General features: G+C 48.2%; 1 protein-coding gene across 5 annotated transcripts in view; it reads left to right on the forward strand.

Moving 5' to 3' along the window:
* Nucleotides 1-16,979, forward strand: part of MAP4 (microtubule associated protein 4) — a 179,542-nt gene that overhangs the window by 102,702 nt on the left and 59,861 nt on the right. For all 5 annotated transcript variants that reach the window (XM_082499280.1, XM_082499281.1, XM_082499283.1 and 2 more), the window contains exons 5-12: nucleotides 3,226-3,348; nucleotides 7,604-7,714; nucleotides 8,325-8,453; nucleotides 8,972-9,046; nucleotides 11,017-11,157; nucleotides 13,024-13,854; nucleotides 14,695-14,838; nucleotides 16,602-16,772. In XM_082499280.1, the coding sequence (XP_082355406.1) occupies nucleotides 3,226-3,348; nucleotides 7,604-7,714; nucleotides 8,325-8,453; nucleotides 8,972-9,046; nucleotides 11,017-11,157; nucleotides 13,024-13,854; nucleotides 14,695-14,838; nucleotides 16,602-16,772 (1,725 nt within the window). The remainder of the gene's footprint in view (nucleotides 1-3,225; nucleotides 3,349-7,603; nucleotides 7,715-8,324; nucleotides 8,454-8,971; nucleotides 9,047-11,016; nucleotides 11,158-13,023; nucleotides 13,855-14,694; nucleotides 14,839-16,601; nucleotides 16,773-16,979) is intronic.

The raw sequence follows: 16,979 nt of genomic DNA on the forward strand, positions 1-16,979 counted from the left end.
CTCTGATCAAATTGCTGTGACCACTGATCGGTTTGTACTGGGATCAGTTTGTTGTTTTGTGATGTAAAACAAACAAAAAATGCCACAAAAGCCCTCTTTCATCCTGCCCTTTCTCAATCACCTTTTGATTGGAATCATTGCAACCTCTCTATGAATCTTTGTCCGACCTTCTGCGAGTCCCCTGTTAGCGACGGGCGGGTGGGTACCTCGGCCTCCGAGAAGAGGCAGCGGCTGTTGCTTTCATATACCAGCGTTCTGGTTTTAATTAGTTCTTCCGTTCTGTTCCTTCTGTGTGTTAACGTCGGGTTTGCCTTTATTAACTGCAGTTCTGCACTGAATTCGGGGTCGTCTTCGGGGATAGCTTTTGAGGCGCACTATCAGTTTCCTCTCCTGAGCTCCAGTCTTGCAAGCGGTATCGTTAGCCTCAGTGAAGGTAAAACTACTAAAAGCATAAAGAGATGTATTGGCAAGAGAGTGCAGCACACTGCATCGGGGTGAGAGAAGGAGTTTGTGTAAATTTTTTTTGTGTTTCTTTTCAGAAGAAACTGGAAATTGGTTTGAAAGTCTCAAGTCTATAGAAGAGTTGATAAATTCACATCCCCTTAAAATGAAAATGAATCTGTAAAGTCACAAGTCTGGGTATTTGTTTTGAGCCTTTTCCGTGCATTTGTCATATTTGAAAACTTTAGGACATATATTTTTGTTTCTTTTGTACAATTACAGGATCTGGAAATGCCGTTGAAGGCTGAAACGACCAAATTTTTTACAGTAGCAGCTGGGACTCGGAGGGAGCTGCGGTAGAGTAGCCAGTATTGACACAGCTGAAGCTCAGGGGTTTTTTGTGTGTTAATTAAGGGTAAATCAAACCTCGCAAGCGTTAGCTCATTCATAGCTAGCTTTCGTCTGCTCTACACATCGATACATCTCTTACTTACACAGAGAACTTAATCTATGCCTTAGTGCTTTGCCCCATCCCGGCCATTACCACTCGCTGCTACTTTTCTTTCTCCGTTGAAGTGATTTCAAGTTGAAGCGTTAAAAATAGCGGTCAGCGGAGATGCATGGGCAGTTCCCTTCACAGCCAAAGCCTCCCCCCAATATCTGGGGATGGACCACCCTCCCCGAGAGGTCAGCAGCGCTCGGGAGCCTCTGAATCCCACCTTCCCTGGATAGAGGTGAAATCAAATTGTTCATGACGCTGTTGGTGTGGCTGGGGCTGTTGTCAGTGTTTCATACCTCTGCGCCTCGTGGCGGGGTGCAGGGCTGCTACAGGCAGTGCTTCAACAGGGCCAAGTGCCGGCTCCTGCCCTTGGGTCACACCAACCCCATGGACCCTACAGGCGTGGGGCAGAGTGGCTGGAAACTGCCGGCGGAGAAGGCCCTGGGGGTGTTGGTCGACAGCGGCTGAACAGGAGCCGGCAGTGTGCCCAGGTGGCCAAGAAGGCTGACGGCATCCTGGCCTGTATCAGCAATAGTGTGGCCAGCAGGACTGGGGCAAGTGACCGTCCCCCTGTCCTCGGCACTGGTGAGGCCCCACCTCGAGTGCTGTGCTCAGTTTTGGGCCCTTCACAACATGAAAGACATTGAGGTGCTGGAGCGTGTCCAGAGAAAGGCAACGGAGCTGTGGTGGGTCTGGAGCACAAGTCCTGTGAGGGGCGGCTGAGGGCCCTGGGGGTGTTCAGCCTGGAGAGGAGGAGGCTGAGGGGAGACCTTCTCGCGCTCTACAGCTCCCTGAAAGGAGGGGGTAGCGAGGGGGGGGCGGTCTCTTCTCCCAAGGGACAGGCGATGGGACAAGAGAAAACGGCCTCAGGTTGCATCAGGGGAGGTTTAGGTTGGAGATAATCTCTTCCCGGGAAGGGCACAGGCTGCCCAGGGCAGTGGTGGAGTCGCCATCCCTGGGGGTATTTAAAAGCCGCGTAGCCGTGGTGCTGAGGGACATGGGTTAGTGGTGGGCTTGGCAGCGCTGGGGTGACGGTTGGACTCAATGATCTGAAAGGTCCTTTCCAACCTCAGTGACTCTGTGATTCTACAGGCTTTTGCTTATCCAGTAGTTCATCCCAGGGTGCTACACTGGGAGAAGAGAATAGGCTGGGGCAAAGTGGAGATGTAAATTCCAAAAACCAACCAAAGCATGGAAGGTGAGGAAGAGGAAAGCCCACAGCGTGTCTTGGTGCTGCTGCTGGAGGGTGTCTCAGTTCACAGCTGAGCTTTCTTGCTTTGGTTTTCTAACCATCTTCCACCTGCTTGTAAGGACTTCAGGAAAAGGCTGAGTTGCATATTTGTAATATTCCTTGTGACAAACCTTATTGAAATAGTTTCATGTAGTCTAACTTCCTTATTTCCGTGCGTTTATAGGTCGTGAAAGGTGCCTACCAAGGCTTCAGTGGTAGAATATTTGACCCTCGAACATCTCAGATTGCTGAAGGCTGTTAGTCTCAGTGCGGCTGTTTTTAAGAGAGGCAAAGAAAGAGTAATGTTTTCTGTGGTCAGATATAAACCATCAGGCTTCGATGCGTTGATGTGTTGAGAGAACCGTCTTTATTGTGAACTGGGGGAAGATTAGGCTTAAGTGTGAAATGCAAAGATGTACAAGTAAAGGTCTTTGAGGTATTCAGGGAGAAGTTATTCACTTAAATGATTTGGTGTTTGTCTCCCTAGTACAATAGAGAGCAAACCCATCCTATGGGTGCTGTGTGTCTGTGGTGGGATGTACGCTTCTGTAAATACAGTCCGATTTGGTGCGTACAAGTCAACGCCTGGGCAGGAGAGGAAGGGGCTTTGGTTTCCCCTCCTCCCCGCTGTGACCCGATGAGCAAGTTGTGTTCAGCATTTCTCTATTGACAGACTTCAAAGCTTTGCTCAGCCTCACAAGTTCAGGGTCTCGGGGTTGTTCCAGCCCTTACGTTAATGAAAAAAATCTCCCTAAAGGTGAGTGTGAGAAGCTAGCGTGACCTGTCCAGCATTTGAAAACAGGTCAGCGCTCTGGTCTGAGAGTCCACTTGTGATCTTACATGTGTATCAAGATGCAGCAGTTCCCATTATTCTGTTCCTTATATTTGGAGAGTTGGATCAAAGCAGTAAAAAATGAATATTCATGGTCTCTGGTTTGGCTGACAGTTGATGTTATCTGTTGGCCTCTGAATGTCATCTCATGCAATAATCTGTTTTAAATATTTTAGCTTAATGTTTCCCTTTTGACTGTGTCATTTTCTTCTCTAATTTCAGGAGAAATCATGGATGAAAAGCTGTCTTACAAAGACTTTCTCGATCGCAATGACTCCTGGACGACGGACGACAGAGACCTGTGCTTTGAATCTCAGCCTGTATTCAAGCCCGTGGAGATGGCTGGTATGCGTGTATAGCGTCACAGAATGGTTTGGGTTGGAAGGGACCTTGCAGATCATCTCGTTCCAACCCCCCTGCCCTGGGCAGGGACACCTCCCCCCAGCCCAGGTTGCTCCAAGCCCCGTCCAACCTGGCCTTGACCACCTCCAGGGATGGGGCAGCCACAGCTTCTCTGGGCAACTTGTTCCAGTGCCTTACCACCCTCAGAGTGAAAAATTTCTTCCTAATATTTAATCTAAATCTCCCTTCTTCCAGTTTGAAGCCATTCCCCCTCGTCCCATCGCTCCCCTCTCTTGTAAAAAGTCCTTCCCCATTTCTCCTGTAGCCCCCTGAGGTACTGGAAGGCCGCTGTAAGGTCTCCGTGGAGCCTTCTCCAGCCCCAACTCTCTCACTTAAAACGGTAGCACCGCTTATTTTATCAGTTGTGGGATAGACTTGTAGCCTCTCTCCCTAAGGGTGGATTTATTCTCTTGCCTGCTACTCACGCCTGTGTTCTTTAGGATGTGTTGCTCCGTTTTCCTAAAATGCGTGAGATCTTGACACCAGAGATAACTTAGCAGATGGAGCCCCTAACTTGCCCGAGTAGCTGGTTAAAAACGGAGCCGCCAGTCCGGTGCGTTCCAGCACACAGCGTGTGGGCGAGCAAGATTTCCCCCTGCCTTGGCTCACATGGCGATAGCAGTTTTTGGTTGAATCCCACAGTTTAACCGCTCACCAGTACTGCGGCTTTCACTGCAAACCTCACCAAAATTATTGATGGCTGAAAGCCGGTCGTCCCCGGTGCTCGGCAGTGCCCGTTCCGGCTGTCACGTAGCTGCGTCTGCAATGCAGGTCGGGCTGTTCCCGAGGCAGCCGGCGTAGCTGCTGACTCTCTTGAAAATTAGATGAACCTTGTATAACTCGCACCTGCCCAAAGATACCCTTTCACCCAACAACTTTCACCCAGTTTTCTCTCGGTTTTGAGCAGGCTTATGGGAAGTTACTGACTGGCTCTTGAGGGTATGAGAAGTGTATGTGCTGCCCAGATTGTCAGAGGCAACACACCTGGGAAAGATACTGGCTCAAACAGGGTGAAACTCTTTTTATATGTTTTTGAGCAGTGTAGACCTGCTTACTAAATTATTTTCTTGCTCTCTGAATGTCGTATTTACTAAGAGATTCTGTTGAAGAAATTCTGTATCGTTACAAGGGTAAGAAATGATTCGTGGAACAACTGGAACAAAAGAGCCGCCGGTTCCTCAAGCCCAGTTGTTGGGTTTTCCCCTCCCATCGCTTTCTTAGGTGGAAGAATGGGATGTTGATGTGGTTATGCTCAATAGCCAGATGAGAACCGTGTTGATTAGGAGAGATTTACATATCTAGCCCATCACCCAGTATTCTTTTGGCCCGAATAGTGTGAATCTGTGGGGTATCTATTGCACAAAACCCCATCTCCTTAGGTTTCGCGTCCTTAGAGTATCTTGCGCACCTGTACATGCGTAAGGTACCGCATATACTGCAGTGTGACACTACTCCTCCATACTGCTCTTCCTGGTGCTGTTGAAACAAGAGATTCTGCTCAGAGATTAGTCCGTTCCCATAACTGAGCCGAGGGATCAGAGAGGATAGACGCGCTTTAACAACTTGTCAGCAGAAAGAGAAAAATGTGAACAACAGGCTCATAAAAGTGTACTGGTTTATTAAATGTTTTTATGCACGCTCTTTGGAAAACAGTAAGATGATTTCCCTCCCAAGGAGAGAATTCTCTGGTCACTGGTGTAACAGGTCTCCCGACCAGCATTGCTGTAATTCCTCATTCCTTGGTGAGAAACATGGGAAGCGCCAGCTCAGAATATTCTGCCATCTCTGAGCGCAGCTGAAAGAGCGCGTTTGAGTCTGCTCTGCGCTTTGCTCTTACGTATTACAAACACCGCGGCAGGATCTGGCAGCGGGACATGACCCTATGAAAGCAACAGTTACCAGTAAAAAACTTACATATTTTACACACTACCTATAATAAAAAGGCTTGTTTAAAAAATGTTATTGTAACGTAGAGTGAATAAAAATCAAACATTAGCTAGTGGCTTGCGAGCTTTAAAAGTGCCGCAGGGCCCTTAATCACAGGTGTACCGTGGTTTCTTACAGTAAATATCTAACCACGAAGAGTTGCTATTTAAATGATCTACAATAATATGCTTTTATCAGCCCACCATCACTGGCACACCGGAGCCGTCTCTCTGAACGGCGGAGGATATGACCGTCTATGGCAGTGAGCTGAAAAGAGACTTTCAGAAACGCTTTGTCCATCTTACCTCCCGCTGTCTGGAAACGATACTCCCGGATCCTTAACGTTTGTGTGGCTTCGTAATATTCCAAACAAGCTGCAAACCGTGAGCAAACAGAGGATTCTTTTCGGAGCTCATTTAATGCGGGAACTGATGGTTTCCTGAACGGGCTGTATCCCATCCGTGCAGTTCATCCTTTACCCACCTGCCGAAACTCCGGTAGGGCACAGACCCACTGCGAGTCCGTGGAGGGTCTTTGGAGATGGGAAATGAGTTCGGCCGTAGCTCCCTCCGCTTCTCCCCGGTCTCCCTCTGGAGCAGAGACAGGCTTTAATCTGGGTCGCCCACTTTCACCATGTCATCTGGGCAAAGAGGGGGGATCGTCAGCATCTCTTTCAGTTTTAAAATTGGTTTCGGTCGTGATGCTTTTTTGTGGGTGGTGTTTTGTTCCTACATTGGAGAAAAGGCAGTTGTTTAGTTTTGGTAATATGGTTTTAAACAGCTTGAAATTAAAATTTTCTACAGTTTACTCTGAAGCAAGACATTGTCTTGGCATCTCGGATATTCTGATAGATTTATAAGGGAATTCATGCAGCTCGCCTGATCTCGACACCGTGGAGCACCGTGGGCACGCGGACATTTGGAGTTTGGCCGCCGTCCCCACAGACAGCACGCCTGACAGTAAAATGAGTAATAGCCTTCAACTGAATCCCCTTGAACTGTGCTTAATGGCTGTCACACGCTGCACAGATTTTTTTCCCATTTCGGGAACAGAGAGTTCTTCGGCTCCTGGGGAACGCAAGGCGTGGGACAGTCGTGAGAAATGTCACCGGTCTGCAGGAGCTGACCCCAGTCTCAGCCTGTGGTTGCTCGGCTGTGCCGGGCCGGCGAGGGATGCAGGCTGCAGCTGCCCAAGCCAGCAAGATGTGTTCGGAGTCATTGATCCTGAACCACATCCAGGGCTTTGTCAGCTATGGAATAATTTGTTTGAGAGGGGGCCGCCACGTTTCCTTCCCCTTGCACTGTCCTGCCCTTGACTGTGTTACGGTACAGGGACTAAGTCATGGAAGGGTCGGTCGTCTCTTTGGCATTTTATCCTCAGGGAAGGTATCTACTCTCCGCCTTGTGGCGTTTCAGTGCAGTAATCCATCTCAGAAAAGCCAACGTGATGGTTCTCTCTGTCCCGCCTGCTTTGAATGCCCATGCGGATTACTAGAGGGGGAAAGAGATGTGTGCACACACACACAAAAAAAAAAAAAAAAACCAACCTTGCAGAAAAGGAATTTTCTCTGGCTGAACCCTCAGCTGCGAAAGTACCATCTTTTGCAGATGACATCGATGCATCCACTTAGAACACGGACCAAAAGCAGAAGAAAGCTGAGGCACGTTAGGCCGACCAAAGCTGACACCAGACAACTTGGGAACGGGGACTAAAGATCCTGATGGCCTCGCCAGCGCGCCCGCTCTGGCACTGAGGGCGCAGGCTGCTCGTCTGCCTGGACACTGGGAAACATGTTATTTTCCTCGCTGGCTCATCACTTGGTTAAAATACTGGTCCACCAGTCAGAATGTACTGGTGTACCATTCTTGGGGAGGAGAGCATGTGGCTTACATGGGCTTTCCTTGGTCTGCTGCCGAGTTAACTGCTCCGGAGCTGAGCCGGCGTTCCTGACTCAGGTTGGCTGTATGTGTCCATCAGGGCGGAAACAGATCCTTCCTCCTGAGAGGAGGAGACAGGTTCTCCACACGACACTCATAAGCTAAACTTGAGTCAGGTTTTCCTTAGGAAGTGGTCCGAGCAACCGTGTTTGACTGTTGGGCATAAATTCTAATGATGACGGTGTTTGCCGCTGGTAAATAATCTGGAAAGCAGCTTTCCCTCAGCAGTGCAGTGGTGGTGTCAGGCGCATCTTCATCTTGTTTTTTAACTGATCTTACTCTGCGTTGTCTTCCCCGTGTCTGGTGACATTGGCCTTGTTCTTGTCTCCCTCCAGACACCTTCAGCATGCACGGAGGGGAGAATCTGCCTGATTTATTGTTTCCTACTGACATGAAGAATGTGCCGCTGTTCACGGACTATGTTGATGCTTCCAGAGACATCCATGGTGAGTTCCTCCACGGCGTCTGTCCCCGCTGGTCAGCTTTTGGTGTTTTCTCTGTTGACTTTCATGTACTGAAAATTATTAAGCTGATGAGTTCACGGACTCTATAATCACTTTTTTTTTTTTTCTTTTGTGCCTAAAGCCATTCTGATAGCTACTTCCAGGAAGGTTTTTTTGAAGTCTATTTAGGCAGAAGGAAATAGGGCGACTGGAGAAGTTGGGTTAAAGCAGGCATTCCCAATGGCTCTTGTCTTCGTGGCTAGAAACCAAACACGCGTGAACTTTTTCCACAAAGTGGTCTTCAGTTTTGGGACTATTGGAGTTTTAGTGGTTATTAACAACAATTCATGGGAGCAGGAGCAGAAAGCAAAAGGGAATAATTTGCCTGTGGTTACTGTCTTATACCTTACTAAAAAACTATATGCGCATACGTAATTTACAGCGCAGTTTGTAAAGATGAGCTAATGGAGAGAGCTGCTTACAAACTTCATCTAAACTGCTTGTGAGCAGAACAGAATAGTTTACTTTCCAAGCGTTGTGTAGAATTTAACTTTTGAAGGGGAGTTGTTAGGGCGTGCGTAGTGATTAATAAATGGGCTTTTTATTTCATTAGCACCACATGGATCCATGATGGTACCTGAACAACCTTTCTTGGGGCCTCTGTATTCTCCTGCAGAGGCTCTAGACCCATCAGCCTTCATGGGCCTGGACTCAACTGCACAATTTCTGCAAGACAAAGCAGGTAAGAAACAGATATTTTGCTATTACTGTCTGTCTTGCCAGCTGGGTTTGAAGGGTATGCAGCTGGAAAACCTTGGTTTGGTAGTCCTGAAGAATCTTGGAGGGGGAGTTGATACATAAAATGAGTCAAGATTAGAAAGTATCCCATTGGCAATGACAGTTCTTGGTTCTGTGTGTATGTTCTGAAGATGTTAGGAGATCGCAGTCTGGTTGAGGTTGGAATGGGACCTCTGGGGGTCATCTTGTCCAACCCTCCCTGCTCAAGCAGGGCCACCCAGAGCCAGTTGCCCAGAAAAATAGCGTGAAGAACCTGCTGTGTCAGGTCCTGGAGTCAGGAACTCTGCTGTGACGCGAGCTTTTGCTAGTAATAGTCACAGGAGAACATGATGTTCTGGTACTGTTCTTAAGGGAACCGAAAAGTTACCTGAGAATGAATTTGCAAAACAGCAGAGTCAATGCCTTCAACTGAAACCAGAAAGCAGTGGTGGTGGTGGGACTAAATGCGTGTGTTTTCTGTAGTGCCTGAAGAACATTGGATGGGAGCTCAGCATGATGCGAAGGAACCAGATGCCTCATTCTTTGTTGAGCCATCAGGTAAAAATAGTTTTGACTTGTTCTGCAGGAACAGTCTATAGAGAGTATCTGAACAGCAGAAGCAGCGCTTCTCTCCGTGTCTGCCTTCTCAAGAAACAAAAGGCACTGATGGAGTGAAGCGGGACCTGACCAAGAAAAGCACCGTTTCTGGTTCTCGAATCAGTTTAGAATAGAAATCCGTGTTTTAGAGATGTTACTTAACACGCATTTTCTGGTTTAGTGCTGTAAGAGGTGGGGAGAACCCTGCATTGATATAGACTGCTTACGTCTAATTTAGGGTAACAAATGTAATGTATGCAGTTCCAAGGCCAGCCGTCAGTAGATATCAGCGGCATGCCCTTTGGGGGGCATGTTGTGTGGCTGGGCTTTAACCCGCTGAAAGCGTGCCCTGTCGTGGGTTTGGGGAATTGAGTTACCAGATGTAGATGTGTGCAAAAAAAATATCTTCAGCAGCAAGCTCTGCCGATTCCAGACCGCGTTTCCATTCTGCCTGTCTCCGTTACAGTGAAGGTACCGCAATTTCCAGTTGGGATGTGTGTTCAAGCAGTACGTGACGCTAAAATAATAAATAGGGTGAATAAAATTTACTCTTGAAAAGACACTCGAAAACTGGAACTATATTACTGTCAAGGATTCTCGTCTTTGTGCACACTAAGAATCAAATCTGCTGACTTGAGTGGTAACTCGGAGCACTCGTGTTTGCTGCTTTAAAGAGTCGGTGCAGCTGAGGGCACCAACAAACATAATTTTGCCGCGCGCATAATCAACAGAATTTTAAATTCTAATTGCAAGCCTATGTACTCTGTCCGGTTATCTTTATATTATGCTTACAGTCAAATCTTTGAAGCTCCATCAAGTAAATGCGATGCATTGCAGTTGCATGTATATTATGATATTTGATCCGTAATGGGATGTCTATTGCTGATTCTGGTGCACAAGCTGAGAAGAAAGTAGTTGAACACTGGTCCTGGGTAGAAGGCGTTTCTGGAGCTGGTGGCTGTACCTTGGGCGCAGTGTGGAACTGGGGTGCTCTGGAACTGAATGTTGCTGAGCTTCGGCACAGCAGTAGCTTCTCTCAATATAAGAGATAGACAGAATCATAGAATGGTTTGGGTTGGAAGGGGCCTTGGAGATCATCTCGTTCCACCCCCCTGCCCTGGGCAGGGACACCTCCCACCAGCCCAGGTTGCTCCAAGCCCCGTCCAACCTGGTCTTGACCACCTCCAGGGATGGGGCAGCCACAGCTTCTCGGGGCAACCTGCGCCAGGGGCTCACCACCCGCACAGGGAAAAATTTCCTCCTAATATCTCATCTCAATCTCCCCTCTTCCAGTCTAAAACCGTTCCCCCTCATCCCATGGCTCCCCTCCCTCATCCAGAGTCCCTCCCCAGCTCTCCCGGAGCCCCTTTAGGCACTGGAAAGGGCTCTGAGGTCTCCCCGGAGCCTTCTCCTCTCCAGGCTGAATCCCCCCACCTCTCCCAGCCTGTCCTCCCAGCAGAGGGGCTCCAGCCCTCCCAGCAGCTCCGGCGCCTCCTCTGGCCCTGCTCCACCAGCTCCATGTCTCTCCTGCGCTGAGGCCCCCGAGCTGGAGGCAGCACTGCGGGGGGGTCTCCCCAGAGCAGAGCGCAGTAGAGGGGCACAATCCCCCCCTGGCCCTGCTGGCCACGCTGCGGGGGATGCAGCCCGGGGTGCAGTTGGCCTTCTGGGCTGCGATCGCACGTTGCCGGCTCATGTTGAGGTAGTGTTTTTTCTAAGTATTGCACACACTAACCTTCTGAAAATTGACAATAAAACCCGACGGTGCTCTTGTGCCGCCCGGCTGGGCCGCTGCCGTGGGGGAGCTTACGCAGCAGGGTGGGCTCTGCCGCCGGCGGCGCCTTGGGAGGGCGAATCGCATCCTGGCAACTCCAGAAGAGAAAGCTGTTCGCTAAGATCCGAGTGCTTAATCGAACTTTGTTTTATATGCCCAGTGCCCCCCACAGCGACTGAAGCAATCAAGGCGGATTTGCCGGAAAGCCCTGCAGCCGTGGCCCCTGGCTTCCTTCCTGCTGCAGCAACGGCATCCCCCGGAGAGGCTGAAGCTGCTGATGGACCAAAAGGTGCCGAGTCAGGTAAAGTTGCCCCAGTCTAAAGAGCGGTGCTGGCTTTGGGCCCTTGATGGGCAAGCTGTAACAGCGGAATGACGGGAGATTGCCTCTCCTGGAGGAAATGCAGCGAGGTATTCAATGAATTCCATGTGGCTAAAGGTTCATAACACCTGAATTGCGTTGGGGAGAAATAGCAAGTTTACTCGATTTTTCACCTCTTGTGTCACAGTCCAGATTTAATCAGTCTTTACTTTCTCCAAATTTTTGCTCCAGAAAAATGTTAAGGTGTGTCAAGATCGTGGTTATACCATGAGTCTGAAGCTATACATAAATATCTTAAAAACTTTCTGTTTTAAAGACTTTCTTTAGAGAGACTTTCTTTTAAAGACTTTCTTTAAAACAGAGTTTTTAAGGTATTTGTATACAGCATCAAACTCGTGGTACATTTTGCACCAGTCTTTGTCCAGTTTCTTTACACTCTATTCCAGTCCTTCCCGTGATTCACCGGGGCGCATCCATCCTACTTTTAATATCTGTTTCTTTACTGTCTTATTCTTCCGTAAAAATCACAATCTGTAAATTTTATTTTGGAGAGCATCAGGATACCACTTAAAAAAAAAAAAAAAAAAAAAAAGTCAAACCCAAATGAGGGCTGGTGCATAATGGATGTTTTTGGTTTGGTCCGCTGGATTATTGGTTTTACCTAAATGGATCCTGAAGTGCTATTTTAAAAAGGACTTTTTCCCTTTTGCTAATTTTGTTCCTTTTTCAGTTTATTGTGTTCCTTTTTCAGTTTATTAAGTATCTAATATAAGATGTAATACATTTTCCATTGTTTGGGGAAGATATTTTTAGATGTGACTCAAACTATCAGTAGAAATGTTTTGGGTTTTTTTTCTTTAACATCTACTCAGCAATGTGTCGGAGATGTTGAGGTCACTGTGCCGCATTACACGGAGTAGGGGTAGTGCTTGGGGCTGCTGAAATTAATAGCTGCAGAAGAGAAATGTAGTGCTCCCGGCTTTTGATAATTTGTGAAAACTCGCCTCTGGACAGCTGAAATGCTAAACTAAAACTGACGGAAAAAACTCCTTTGAGGGGATCTTATGAAAATGCTAACTTGAATGCTGAGGTTTGATTGTACTGTGAACTGACAAATGTTATTTTGAAACTAACAGCTCAGTATTTAGCAGATATTATGTAAAAAATGAACGAGGCCAAGTTGGGGATGAAAGAATAAAGGGCAGCTGGTGATTCACGGGCTGGCAGTGCCTTTTGTGTCCAGAGTGCCGGTGCTTCCGCTCACGTTGCAGCGCTGTACCGCCCGGGAACACCATAAACAATATTTAAAATGAAGCGTGTATGGCTCTGGAACGTTTTGGGACTTTTTCTGCTGTTGGAACACATACACGGTGGGCTCATAAATACATACACGTGGAATACACGCTGGGCTTGTGAAGGTGACACCCAAAGTTTGTGTCCCACTGTATAGGACAACGCTCTGGTGATTCCTGTGTATGTTCTGCGGGAGCGCGTTGCTCGCAGTGGGTCCAGCAGCTCTGGGCTCTTGCTTGCTGCGGAGCATCGGGTGGTTTTTAAAAGAAAACAGTGCATCTCTTGGCTGAGGTATGTTAGAGCAAAGGGATATCTAACGCTGTAGTCCGGGATACAAAGCCAGGGACACGGGGCTGTGGTAGGACAAGCGCTTGGGTGCATTGAGGGGTGTCATAAGGACTGGTACAACTTGAGTGCACTGGTGTGACTGGGGGAGGCAAGTGATGCTCAAAGACAAGAAGACAGACAGGGAGCGAAAGCCCCATCTTTAGTAATAAAAGCACACTGTCAGGTAATCACATTCTTTTTTTGTTGTTGATTTCCGTGTTTCTGTAGCAGATGCAGCGTGTGCTCCTGCCTGGGATGTCACATCCGTTTCTGCAGAAAAAGCCGGGTCCCTTTTTGCAGGAGACGCTCAACCTCCTCAGGCTCTGGATGCCGGGTTTGCGCCTGCAGCAGAAGCCAACCCTTTTCAGGCTGTGGACGTTGGGTTTGCTCCTGCACCAGAAGCCGAGCCTCCTGTCAGTGCTGCGCCCGCTCCAGTGGCGGATACTGGCTTTGCCCCAGCAGCAGACGCTATGTCCCATTATGCCATGGATTTGGAGTTTGCCCCAGCAGAAGATGCAGGGTTTGCCCCAGCAGCTGATCTGGAGTCTCACCAGGCTGTGGATCTGGCGTTTGCCCCAGCAGCTGATCTGGAGTCTCACCAGGCTGTGGATTTGGCGTTTGCCCCAGCAGCAGATGTGGAATCTCACCAGGCTATGGATTTGGCGTTTGCCCCAGCAGCAGATGTGGAATCTCACCAGGCTATGGATTTGGCATTTGCCCCAGCAGCCGATGCAGAATCTCACCATGCTGTGGATTCTGAGTTTGCCCCAGCAGCTGATACTAAATTTCATCATGCTGTGGATTCTGAGTTTGCCCCAGCAGCGGATGCAGAGTTTGCCCCTGCAGCAGAAGTCAACCATCATCATGCTATGGATTCTGGGTTTGCTCCTGTGGCAGAGGAAGAAGCCAAGCCTCTTCCTGCCGTGGACTCTGGGGTTGCCGCTGCAGAAGCTAAGTCTGCCCCTGCAGCTGACACCAAGGTTGCAGCGTCTGAAGAGCTGATGACATCCGAGTCTTCTGTTGAGCAAGACAAGTCACCCTTTGACAAGCCTCCTGCAGGTGAGCGCCTACGCCCGAGAGCTTCGTTCGGGCTTGGAATAGCATGGCGAGCGGTGTGAGAAGGCCACTGTAAGTTGGCACAGCACTGGTGGCACGTAGTGATGGCCACACAGGTGCACAATTGTCCTAAGACTGTCAAAGGAAAAGCGTATTTTATTAGTAGTAAAGCTTATGGTGTGCCTTGCACAAAACATCTGAAGTAGAGCTCAGTTCTGCTGTCAGGATAACAGACAGAGGAAGTGCTTCATGAGGATTTTTCACTTATAAAAGATAAAACTCCTATATCTTCTTTTTTTTTTTTTTTTTCCCACTTGGCAGATGTTTTGGTTTTTTCCATGTGGTGGACAATAGAATTTTCTGTGCTGCACAGGTTTCTCAGAGGACACTGTCCTTCTGGAGAGAAAATTACTGTCAAAATCAAGCAAATGGTACTGGGCGGAGGCAGTACACGTGGATTGATTGCGGAAGGATTTGGAGTGGGATATTTTCTTTCTTACCTTCTAATACTCTTTAGTTTAATGATAGGAATAAATTTCAAAAAAGAGAAGTTTTAACGAAAAAATCCCTACTAGTATGTAGTAACAGAGGCGTAGGTGGTTGAATGAAAGAGTAAATATGGGACAATACAGGAAGATTTGCTTTAGCAGAACACAGGCTTTCAGGAGGGGAGAGCTGGTAGAAAGTGATCCTAAAAAGCAGATTCCCACTGTTTTGAAGGTGAGGAAACCTTTAGTTTCTTGTGGAAGATAAGAATTAGGTGAGGAAGTGATTTTTATCTTGCTTAATCTGATCTAAAATAAAAATAATATAAATTTTTTATTCTTTCCGTTCCATTTTCAGAAGCAACTGCAAATGTGGAACAAGAATCAAAAGTCCCAGAAGCTTCTGTTGACCGTTTAGAGAAAGCTGAAGACAGCAGACCACCTCTCAGCCACCACGAAGAGCATCTTCCAGAGCAGACAAACCATCTTTCAGAACCAGCAGGTGAGAAAGGCAAAACATGGTATAAAACTGGTGCCAGCGCTTTGCTCTTGGCTAATTCTGCCCCACCACCCAAGTCATAGAACCATATAATGGTTTGGGTTGGAAGGGATCTTAAAAGATCATCCAGTTCCACCCCCCTGCCCCGGGCAGGGACATATCCCACCAGCCCAGGTTGCTCCAAGCCCCGTCCAACCTGGCCTTGACCACCTCCAGGGATGGGGCAGCCACAGCTTCTCGGGGCACCCTGCGCCAGGGGCTCACCGCCCGTACAGGGAAACATTTCTTCCTCAGATCTCATCTCAATCTCCCCTCTTCCAGTGTCAAAACGTTCTCCCTCGTCCCATCGCTCCCCTCCCTGATCCAGAGTCCCTCCCCAGCTTTTCTGGAGGCCCTTTAGGCACTGGAAAGGGCTCTGAGGTCTCCCCGGAGCCTTATCTTCTCCAGACTAAACCCCCCCACCTCTCCCAGCCTGTCCTCCCAGCAGAGGGGCTCCAGCCCTCCCAGCATCTCTGGGGCCTCCTCTGGCCCCGCTCCACCAGCTCCATGTCTTTCCTATGTTGGGGGCTCCAGAGCTGGAGGCAGTACTCCAGGTGGGGTCTCACCAGAGCAGAGTAGAGGGGCACAATCCCCTCCCTCGCCCTGCTGGCCACACTTCTGATGCAGCCCAGGATACGGTTGGCCTTCTGGGCTGCGATCGCCCACTGCCGGCTCATGCTGAGCTTCTCGTCAATCAGCACCCCCAGGGCCTTCTCCTCAGGACTGCTCTCCCGCCATTCCCCGCCCAGCCTGGAGTTGTGCTTGGGATTGCCCCGGCCCAGATGTAGGACCCTGCACTTGGCCTTGTTGAACTGCATGAGGTTGGCTTGGGCCCACCTCTGCAGCCTGTCCAGGTCCCTCTGGACGGCATCCCTCCCCTCCAGCATGTCTGCCTCGCCACACAGCTTGGGGTCATCGGCAAACTTGCTGAGGATGCGCTCGACCCCACTGTCCGTGTCGCCGACAAAGACATTGAACAGCACTGGTCCCAGTACCAACCAGCCTTCCTCGCAGACAATGTTCTCCTGCCCTTATTAAGGAGAAACCAACAGAGGTTTAATTTTGAGAAGGTTATTAGTGTGTGCAAACATGGGGACTCTATAAATAAATAGTCTTAACATTTGAAATTACCATCATGTAACTTGTCTTTTTCTTCCGCATCCATAGTTATACCAATGTCTGTCATAATTTTTTATTTCTAATTAAAATTTAAATAAAATTAATTATATAGAGAACTGTTCTGCAATGTAATTATGTCTTACAAATTAAAACTTGTTATAATAATGTGTAGCTAGGAATTTTGTAGTGTCTGCATGAATATATTCTAAGGTATATATGAATAGTGGATGATTAGCATTAGACAGGGACTCCAGACGGATAACGGAGTAGATTCTGGATTTGAATTCCAGTAGTATGGTGGGAATTCGCTTGACTACAAAGAAGGGGGAAAAAAACCCCGACCCCCAAACCCTCACCCTGTGCTTAAGCCCCAAGGCAGTCTTTGCTTCATGCTTTACCTCCACCTTGGCACGTCTGCCAAAACAAAATTGCTGCTCAAAATGGGATTGTGAGGAGATAACACATAGCAGACTACCGCATCTTATAAACTTCTTCCCTCTTAAAAATGAAAATAAACCCTAAACCTTTTCCAGGGGCTTGCTTTGAAACTGCAGGTTGCCTGTATTCACAAGAACTGAAGCATTCTGTTCATATTTTTCATATTTCAGTTCCAGTAGAAGCAAAAGAAGCTGTTGCACTAGAAAATAAAGACCTCCTTCCAGAAAAATCTGTTACTACTGTGGACGTCGCTGTTACAGAGAAACAAAAGGAGGAGGCTGAACACAACCACGTCCAACATGCAGAACCTCAGCAAGAAAAAACCCCGCAAGAGCCCACAGGTAGAATACAAATCATAATTCAATTTTACGATGGAAAAATCCTCTGTGAACTCTTCACCTTTTCCTACTGACTGCGTTGCCACTTGAGCAAGCAGAAATCTTTTTTGCACCAAGCAGCTGTGCGGTTCTTTGCATTCGGCAGCGGTTCTGCTCGCACTCTGCTTCTAATCCCTGCCCTCTTAAATAGCCTTTTCCCCTCCGCGTTCA

This window comes from Vanellus vanellus, assembly GCF_965231255.1.
Source record: "Vanellus vanellus genome assembly, chromosome: 2".
Classification (NCBI taxonomy): domain Eukaryota; kingdom Metazoa; phylum Chordata; class Aves; order Charadriiformes; family Charadriidae; genus Vanellus; species Vanellus vanellus.